Here is a 10,771-nt window from a genome sequence, read left to right on the forward strand (position 1 = left end):
AGTCTAATATTACGAGCACCTTTAGGTCTTGCGCCCTGTTTCTGCCAACGGTTTGTGTCCTCAGTTATCTTTGTTTGCATCTGTACAGGTTTGTCTGAGCTCACTATAATCTGTTGAGAAGTACTGGGTTCACAGAACTCACCGGCTATATGCTGAGGGGGTCCACGGCGAGGCTCAGCTGTGTGTTCCTGCAGAGACGGCAGTATCGAAAGTAACTTTGTTTCGAGAACTGCAATCTTTTGTAGAAGTTTGTGGCAGTTTGAGCAGCAGGTGGTTGTCAGGGCCGGATTATCCAATGGGCATTATGGGCACAGGCCCAGGGGCCCATGCGCGCTTGGGGCCCAGGCAAGGGTAAGAAAATTTCACATAACAGCGTTTACGCCAAATTCATTTGTGTGCGCACATTGAGGTGCACACACAAAACATTGTTTCTGAATTAGAAAATCTGTCTTTTGATTTAGTCACTTTTACGAGCCATCTAGCGGCTTTTGTTCAGAAGAAGCACATAGCGACAAATCTATCCACTTCTTGGATAAACCTTAGCTTTCATTCAGTGGGAAAATGTCGCCAGTGCTGCACCGCAAGCGCGAGGTCTCTCTTTCCCGGCGCAGGGATCCCTTCTCTCGGCGTCACTCTGTACAGTGAGTGGCAGGAAGAAGCACCACCGTACGACAGGTGACTCGTGAATAAAATGAGTACAAAACAGCATTTCCAACAACCTGTCACTGTTATCGACTGTTTGGATATATAAACATGAATAAATTTCATCCGTAAATATGCACATGGTTACCATGAGGCTGTGTGAAAGAACATATAACGTTAGCCGAAATCACCTCTTTTTATTGTGAGTTGGATGATGTCGCGTCATGAACTGACAACAGAAACTGAAAACACAGTATGTCAATGAGAACGGATTTATTGTTGTAAACATGAGTTGATATACCCTCGCAGCTGTCTTAAATCTTAAAAGGTAAGCGTTTTTTACATTTATTTGGTGGTGCTTCCTTGCCAATTATGAATTATTTTATATTGATATAATGTTGATCAGCAACTGCCCTACTCTACCAATATTAAGCCTTCATTATTAGATAATCCACAGTGCTTTTACATACATTGCAAAATGTTGACATACGCACACGTATGATGATGTCGTAATATATAGGCTAAAGAATTATACTTATAATACTCGTTAATGCCGTTTACTGTAACACATTACAGCTTAAATAAGAACGTGAGTCGCAAGGTGCTTGTTATACAAATAAAGTTTAACAAATAGACAAATTACTCTTGAAGTACAATCATTGACAAAGACTGCCCATTTATTCTTAGAAAAATAAAGATGAAAATATTTGAAAATTGCACTTAAGAATATTCTTAAAAACCTTCTGTAATTTATCTTAAGTTCTTATATTTTCTCTTAAGAACAGTTTTGCATGTCCTGCATGTTTGTGTGTGAATTATGGAAGAATCTGATAGAACTGATTTGGTAGAGGTGTGGTAGTGTGTGCTGCTTGCATATGCCAGTGAGTTACAGTATGCTGGGAAATGTCTTAATATTGTTGTTGCTGGTCCAGAAAAGCATTGTTGCAATCATGAGGTGTAAAGTATGATGGAGGATGTGTACAGGTGTTGATATAGTCCTTCAGGTTGTGATCATAGTTTGTAACTTGTCAATGTAATCCTGTAAAAGATAGAGGTGTTTATACGCATGGTAGTCTAATTAAAAACTTTGTGTGCTAGTGTATGTGGGGGGTCCATAAAACATTTGTGCCCAGGGGCCTCTGAATTCTTAATCCGGGCCTGGTGGTTGTTGATCCAAAAGAAGGCATTTTCACACCAGTTTGAGTGTGGGCAGCGGAGTTATCCTTAAGAGTTTCAATTGCCGGCAGTAAGCTGGTAGACCACTATCCTACAAGAAATCCTGGTTGCTGAGCATTCCAAAGTTTTGAAGTATTTCCCAGAGTCTTTGGTTTTAGTTCCTAATTGTTTAGTCTGAGCACTGTACTGAATTGCTGGTGTTTAAAAAATATAAAGCATAAAAGCAGAAGCGCAAAGCATGGAGCACTAGTAAATGCGTCCAAACAGTAGCAAAGCCGGAACCAACATGTAACCAGAGGGGATCCCACATATGGGTAAGTAATCAGGCAGAAGGCGGCAGTGCAGTGCAGTTTCAATAGAATAAACATTTCCTTTTTATTCAACAATTATAATGAAAAGTATAAACATCTTAGTCAGATGTGCAAGCCCTTGATGCAACTACCCACAAAAAGGAAATAAAATAAAAGAAAACACAAAACAGCCCCTGGATGGCCACAGATAACCTATATTGTGAAGACCGAATAATATACAGGCAAACGTGCTCACACTGCAATCAAGCTCACAGCAAGCTACACTGTAAACCAAAAAAAGAAGATAGATAAGTGACTAAACCCTGTCATCCACCAGTAAAAGGCAACCCTGCAGCCACCAATGGGACAAAAGAAATCTATAACAAAAAGAACACAATACTATTAAATCATGGGTAGCGCAATTTGAATAGATCAGTAAACACACTGAAATAATTACGACCTGTTCAATTATTTCCTTTGGTGATGTGGCCCAATACAACATCCAATAAAGGAAAAAATTGAAATACAAACAGAACCCAAACAATCAAACATAACAATTAAGTATAAAATAAACTGTAATCGTGCATCCCGCTACCATCCGCTATTCTGATTTGTGATGCTCAGGCAGCCATCTCGCCATAACACTTCTAAACAAAACATATGTTCAGCACACCACCATGTTCTCTCTTCATATTTAACGTGTCTGCAGTAACTTCCATTCAAACCCCATTGACAGGAGAACAAAGAGAGGTAGAGGAAGAACAAATCTCCTCACTTCCTTTTATAATGCTAGGCCTGATGGGATTTGTAGTTTCCCAAACATCTTCCATTAACAGGAGAACCAAAAGAGGAAGAGGAACAACAAATCTCCTCACTTCCTTTTATAGTGCTACGCCTGATGGGATTTGTAGTTTCCTAAACATATCCCATTACAATCTATCTCCCAGGATTTAAATTGACGTCCCGTCGATTACATTAACACATTATAACCAAGGGCGGAAAATTTCGGTGGGTCTACTGTTGGACAGTCTTATCATAGGGGAGCAAGCTGACTATTTAGCTGGATTTCACTTGTACATACTGGTCGAGGAAGATGAAATAGATTTGAATGATGTCCAGCTGTTGGCCTCTTAGTACGCCTTAATAAGGCTTCTTCTTGTTGTACAGGCTGATGATCATTAGCACCATCCCCGTTATAGATGTTACATTCTTGTGAAGGTTGGGACCTAATATCTACACCCTGAATAGGTGCAACCCCAGGCATTAAGGACACCGCAACCATGACACCATCTTGACCCCCAAACACTTCTTGGTGGTCTGGAAGTCCAGGATCATCTAAGGAAACATAAGCTGGTCGCAACTCACAGCGATGAATATGTCGAATATTACCACCCCCATACACCGGAACAATGGAATACACTACTCCATGTCCATCTGGGCACCGAACCACTTTATAGGGGGTAGAATCCCAGGCATCCTGTATCTTATTTCTGCCTCTTATATTATGAGCTCTCCGATACACCACTTGGCATTCTTGTTGCTTTTCATTAGATACCTTAGCATCATTTACTGAAAAAAATAACAAATAAAAAAATTTGTGACATTGTTAAAGTTAATAAAGTGATTTAAAAATACAAACATTCAAATACTGGTCATCATACAATAACAATTTTATAAAATTAATAAAACTGTTCAGTGAGTCGGTTTAATGCATCTCAAATCAGTCTGTGCTGCCCCCCAGCGGATGAATGGTGTACTACCCGGACATTTCCTTGGGCCGCACTGACAGTGCGTAGAAAAGGTTCTAGCCTATATTTTTTTCCTACGCCTGAAATTTAGAATATACAAACAAATCTGTATTCATCAAACGTGCCCACATGTTTTTCTTTTATTAAATTTATTTTTTGTTCATATATTGTTCTGTTAGGTGTTTCTTTACATTGTTCTTTGCAAAGCTTCTCACACCAATTATGCAAATGTTTAGCTCTGAGCCAGTGGTCACCAACACTGCTCCTGGGGCAGGTTGTTCAAAAAATGTAATCAAGGTCATAATTATCTGGATTTGGAAATCCCATGTTTTGCTATCCAGGATCAGATAATCCATTGTACTTTTGTGCCCGTTTTTCAAAGCAAAACTGCATTGGATCGCCCTAATCCAGATACATACTTTTGCAGATTACCAAATCTGGATTACTAGTGCTCTACGGAAGCCCTAAAGGGACATGGTGATGGAAAATATGAGATGAGAAAAAAGAAATATATATATATACATCATCAATGGTTTTGTGTTTACTCAGAAAAAAATGCATTGTGTTCACCCCAAGAGACTTTACGCTCACTCACTAGTTCATCACTAATGTTTACAAACAGTGATAAAAAACATTTTAAATTTAAATTGGGATTATTTTATGCGTCAAAAATCTGTTTTTCTTTACTGAAAAGCTAATAGGAAGCCTAATGTATATTTCAAATTTTTACTTTAACAGTCAAATTTATCAAGAGAAAAAAAAACAGAATGTCTATGTGCATATTACATGATATACAATAAAGATATACCTTTTCTGTTCCTGAAATACACCCTTCTGTTGGGATCAGTATAATCCTGTTTTTTTTTTGGATAAAAGGTATCCCGATCTTACTAAAAAGTTTTGAACAACACAAACTGACAATGTGATCCAGTTCAAAACATAGACCTAGGTTGGATTTTGTGATCTAATCAAATTCTCAATCCATTTTTTGCTTTTGAACAACCCATTTTTAAGATTTTATCCAATCCGATAGCCGAAATCCAATCAGATTACTTTTGAACAACCGCGGCCGCAGGGAGCAGGTTTGGTGACCACGGCACAACTATGACATTAATGGAGTTTTTGAAAATAAAGGACAGGAAACACATGGTGGCATTTTCGTTTTGTAGTATCACGTTTCTACCACTAGATTCTCTGTGTAAGCAAGCTCAGGGGTGTGCTTATATTTACACACATTTCTTATTATAAGTACAAGCAGTGCTTGGCCGGTACGCGGCCACAATAAAAATGATTAATGGTAAGATTTCAGAGATGCAAACTACTTATCTTTTGTGAATTCTGCTGTTTTAAATACAAATTTAGGTGGTTTGTTACATAATGTAATGTGTGTTTGACTTGACATGCCTAAAAACATAACAGAAGTTTATAGCATATAAGGCATAAAATATGACTGTGTATATACCGTATATATGATGGATTTAAAGGGATAGTTCTCCCCAAAATGAAAATTCTGTCATCATTTACTCGCATCAGGTTCTTCCAAACCTGTATACATTTTATTGTTCTGCTAAACGCAAGGAAGGATATTTGGAAGAATGTCAGCAACCAAACAGATCTCATCCCCCATTTACTACCATAGTAGTGAAAATAAATACTATGGGAGTCAATGGGGGATGAGATCTGTTTGGTTACTGACATTCTTCCAAATATCTTGCTTTGTGTTTAACAGAACAAAGAAATGTGTACAGGTTTGGAACAATCTGAGGATGAGTAAACGGTGACAGAATTTTCATTTTTGGGTGAACTAGCCCTTTAATTATCAGAAGAATTTAATAGACTGCGGAACTATGATCACAGGTAATAAAATAACTATGTTTTGGTCAAATTTGTAAGTTAGCATAAAGTTGAGAGACTCTCAGCTCAACCAAAGAGAGAGAGATATTGTAAAGCGACTGAAGCCACTGAAAATGTTAAGTCTGCAATACAGAATCCAAGAGTTCAGACATGTGTTTGATCTGCCTGACGGAGTGAATCTTGACACAGTGAGCTGCTCCATGACTGATGGAAAGCTCTACATACAGACAGCAGTCAATCAGCTATCTGAAGCACCTAAGAGGATGATGACCATTGACTGCAGTGAAACTGTGAACACAACACAGCCAGAGACTGACAAGATTCAAAACAACACCACTGAAACACACAAAACTGATCACTCATCTTAAAAACTCTGAGCAGAAGATCGACTGAACAGATTTGGTCTTTGGTGCAATTTGCCTGAATATACTGCACAGTATGTGATGAAACGGCTTTCTTTTTCATCTTCTATTCTATTTTTACATTTTTGAAATATCATGGCAGCTTACAGAATTACACTGTAAAGTTAAACATTACATTTCTTGCGTTGTTTCCTGTATCACTGTATGGGTTTGATGACTAATAAATAAATGTTAAGTTTAATCAAAGGTTATGAATTTTTCATGCACTTTTAGGAAATTACGGACATGCAAAACGAGGTGAAGTTTTGTGCCTTTGACAATAACTACAAATTAAACCCTAAAATCAGAATGATATAACTGGATGAAAATACTTCTGAATGTAACCTAAATTCAGTCTGTCATTGTTGACAGAAATTTTGTTTCAGGACCAGAAATGTTGTTGATTTAGGAACAAGTTGTACTTAGTGAAATCACATTCACCCAATAAAATAATAGTCTACACAGACATTTAAACACATAAATATTTGTTGACCTATGTTATATTTCCAACATTTGAAATACTATACAGTAATCCACCCTGCTGGTGATGAAAGCATGAACAAGTTTCTCTAAACCTTGGCTTGACACCAAGAATATTTTCCTTTATTTGTGTCTTTAGACTCCTTAAGTCAAGATATGTGTTTACCTTGATAGTTTCATTTTTGTTTCCAATTACAATGACTTCCGTTTTATCTTTGTTTAACTGGAGGAAGTTTTCTGTAAAGTGTTATTGTTTAATTGTGGAGAAAGCAGTTCAACCAAAGGTCAAACCAAGTATTGTAATCTATAAAAATAAAGTAACCACATAACAACAATTTATTAAGGCAATACTTTATTGCATGTTGCTGACAAAGGCATGACATTTTCAAACATTTAATTCTAAATGGTTACAAATCACAAACAGGGTTATCATAATTTTTAACATTGAATGAAATGAATAAACTAAGTTCAGGAGGAGTATACCTATTATATATATACCTGAGTATTCTAATACTCAGAAAAGTACTGTAGCCTCTACTGATTCCGAGATCCCTCGTGCCCCATTTCTCCTGTTTTTACCTATAGAATTATCAATAGCTTATAGGGTATAGGGAGCGTAGCGGGCAGCAAGCCAAATCTGTTTACCACATTACCATGCTAAGACAATATTGAGTATACACGAGCTCATGACTGTTTATGTTCAGTGTCAATAAAGTTACTCTTAAAAGATTTAGCATAACAAAGCAAACTTGTATTCCATATGACTAATAAATATAACAAGGTTGTTAAAATGTGTGTCAAGAGAGAAATTTAAAAAGGAAATTCTGGCAGGATGACAAATGTAAAAAGTAAATGTATAGCTGACAAACAGAATGTAAAATTCTGTCATATACAACATGCAGCAACATTTTTACAGCAAGTTACTTTAGGTTACATTTTTTGTTTAAGTGGAAGAAACATTAATTTCTTTAGATAGCATTAAAAGTGCATGCAAAATTACATCTTTACATCTATTGTTATTTTGTTTAGGCTTGTGATATGCATGTGACAGCACTTCACTGTTCTCTTATACATTAACTACTACATGCAACTTTTGAGAGTCTGACATGCAATCAAACATGTTTTAGTTTTTCTATTCTTATAGTTGATGCTTATTTCTATCTAGATGTTAAGTGGCCAAAATGTCCTTCTTGCCATCGTGAACTAAACGGTTTTGTATAGATGCCAGAGGTACAAGTTTAGATTTACTTTAAGCTTTCCTCTGCTTGAGATTTAGTAATGCTTTTCCAGGCTGAGGGTATGTCTGCAGGCTTTGCATTGTACCTTTCAGCAAGCTGCTCATTAAACTGTGTCATCACATATTTCCAGTATACAAAGGCTTCTATGCTGGAGTCTGGATCAATTGTCCAGTCTGGATAGATTTCTCTGTACTTACTAAATGGATGCCACTGCCCTTTGGTTTCATGGCACTTGAATGATTGGCAGCTGTGCACCGATGACGTACAGATGTCAGTCACCAATTTTCCTGAATCAGAATCACGGTAGTGTCCAAGACCCTCTGGCCTGTGGATTGAGAGGAAGTGTTTAGCGTGGTCTTCTCCTCCAGCCTCACATGGCGCTTTACAGAATGGACACTGTTTCCCACAGCCCTGCACTCGCTTGAACAGCACATCCTGTGGTTCTTCTTGTAGATCCTTCAATTTACGCTTAATATCTCCTTGAAAACGTGCTTTCATTGACGTAACCATCTCATTCACAGAGTATTTAAGACACTCTGTAATGTTCTTCGTATTCACATTGGTCAGTGAACTGATTCTGTCCACAGCATCCTTGGGTAAATCAAGCCTGTGTTTAAGTTTACTGCAAATGTTTTGGATAAATCCTTTCATGTCTTGATTTTTCTCTGTGTTTTCAATGGCTTGGTTTATTTCACTGATGACTACATCCATGAGCTTTTCCTCCAGTTGTAACATTCTTTTCTCTGCTGAAAAGTACTTTACGACTTTGTCAAGAATAAAGTCTTTTACAAACACCTCATAAAACTCAATAAAATCCACATATCTATTAAAATGGAATTCTTCAATGAGACTTTTTAAGACCGAATTCTGAAATAGAATACGTGATCCGAAAACCTGGGAATTTTCACCAAGCAACATTTTATCTGCCATTTGTCTGCCCAGGACCTTAGACCTATATTTTTCTATGGCAGGTTTTAGGCAGGTTTTTGTGAATTCGTCCGCTTTCTTCTGACACTGGTCTCTTTCATGAAAAAGGTCTATGAAGTCACTACGGTATGTTTCTTTGTGCTTTTCCAAGGCTTTTAGTGGGTCGTTGTCCAGGATGAATTGATTGTGAATCTCTTGAAAGTCTCGGCTTGCAAAGCCGCATATGTGAAGTTTTAGGGACAGTTCAGATTGTTCATTCACCTTAAGATCTTCATGAGCCTTAAGTTTGTCATCAATCATGTTAAGAACTTCTCTGATGTATGTGTCATCATAATCATCCCTACTTTCCTTCTTTTCTTCAACAAATTGCCTGCAATCATTAATGAGGGTGTCTACCATATTTTGAGCCCTTTTGATCCATTTGTTATGATAGCCAATAAAGTTGGTAAAAAAGTTGCCTTTGGAAACAACAAATTTCTCATGGCCATGTGTATTTAAATCAGTCACTGTGTCTAAACTCTGTGCCATTGCACTTCCTCGGGCATCAAGATTTTTTCTCAACTGAGATAAAACTCTCGACACGATATTTTGTGTTTGTTGACCCAAAATTGGCAGTGTCTTGACTTTCTCCAGCCACATATTTTGGAATGCTTTATCCAGTGCAGCATCTGACATATGTGACTTAGTTTTGCGGCAATCCTCAAGCAAGTCTAACACTTTCTTCTCCATTGTATCCATGTATGTCTTTTTAATCCCCTCCACCTTGATCATACCATTTCGACGAGAAAGAGCTGCATCCAGTTTGGTTGATATCAAATTTAAAAGCTCTTTCTTCAGAGACGTGGCAGAATTAATAAAATCTTGTCGGTAACGTTCAACAAGTTCAACATGACCCTCTCCTTGTTCATAGTATGACGTGATCTTGTCAATAATTTCCTTTTCTCCTTTTGTAAGCTTAGCATCTGCTTCTGATTCCAAATCATACTTCACTTCAATGTTGAGCTTCTCAGATGTGTCAAATTTTCCATGGTTCAGGATTTTGGTTTCAGCTTCTAATGCCCATGTGTGCACTTGCTTTCTTAATGCCCACTCCCATTTGTTGTACTCCATGCAAAGTTTCATGTACGCATCAGCCACCAGGCTATTTCTAAAGCTAAAGATGAATTTCTCAAATTTCACAGCATTCCACAAGCTTGTGGTCCATTCAAGAAATTCATTAATGTAGCCGGGCTTGTTGTTATGTTTAAAGATCTCCATTATTTGTTTTTTAAGAGCATACACTGATTCACTATAGCCCGTATTCACTGGTGCCATTGGAGGGTTTCCATGCCACAGTCCCGGAATGTAGTGGTCACCAGTGTCAGTGTCATACTCCATCACATCTGTAAATTTATTGAATTCCAACTTGTTCTCCATTTTGGCAGCAGCTTGTGTCATTTCATTCAACTGATCTAGCAGAAATTTACGACCTCTCATGTTTGAATCATGGGCTGAGACATCTGCAACATTCTGGTGTACAAACAAACACTTGTGCCTTTTACCGATTTCCTTCATCCTGAGGAAGGCATGCACAACGATCTGTAAGATGTCTTTCATTTCAGTGGAGTTCTCCATGGCAATGTTGATCATTGTTACATCACTTAATCCAACAACAAGAGTTGCTAACTCATTGTCATGCTCATAGCTGTTGTCTAGTTGTGCAAGCTCAAGGGATTTCAGTCCCTCAGTATCAATTATCAGTATATAGTCACAGTTGTTGAGTTCTGCTTTAAAATCACTGTGTACTCTAATAAGCTGCATAAAAGCACCCCTGGTACATCTTCCACTGCTAACAGCAAACTGAACTCCAAACATGGTGTTCAGCAGGGTGGACTTTCCTGAACTCTGGACTCCCAAAACGGTGACAACTACAATCTTGTTGTTGGGCATCACCAATGTGTTTAATTCAGAGAGCACACTTGTCAACCATCTTACAGGAACATTTGAAGCATCGCCATCTACAAGTTCAAGTGGAA

At 37.7% G+C, this 10,771-nt stretch overlaps 1 protein-coding gene across 1 annotated transcript; it reads right to left on the reverse strand.

Annotated features, from left to right (window-relative positions):
- Window positions 1–6,935: 6,935 nt before the first annotated feature.
- Window positions 6,936–10,766, reverse strand: LOC130546415 (interferon-induced very large GTPase 1-like; the record flags this gene model as incomplete). Its single annotated transcript, XM_057321684.1, has 1 exon — window positions 6,936–10,766. A coding segment is annotated over one exon (2,931 nt), but the record flags the coding sequence as incomplete, so codon positions are not given.
- Between the last annotated feature and the right edge of the window lie 5 nt (window positions 10,767–10,771).

Source organism: Triplophysa rosa, linkage group LG22 (assembly GCF_024868665.1).
Source record: "Triplophysa rosa linkage group LG22, Trosa_1v2, whole genome shotgun sequence".
Taxonomy (NCBI): Eukaryota; Metazoa; Chordata; class Actinopteri; order Cypriniformes; family Nemacheilidae; genus Triplophysa; species Triplophysa rosa.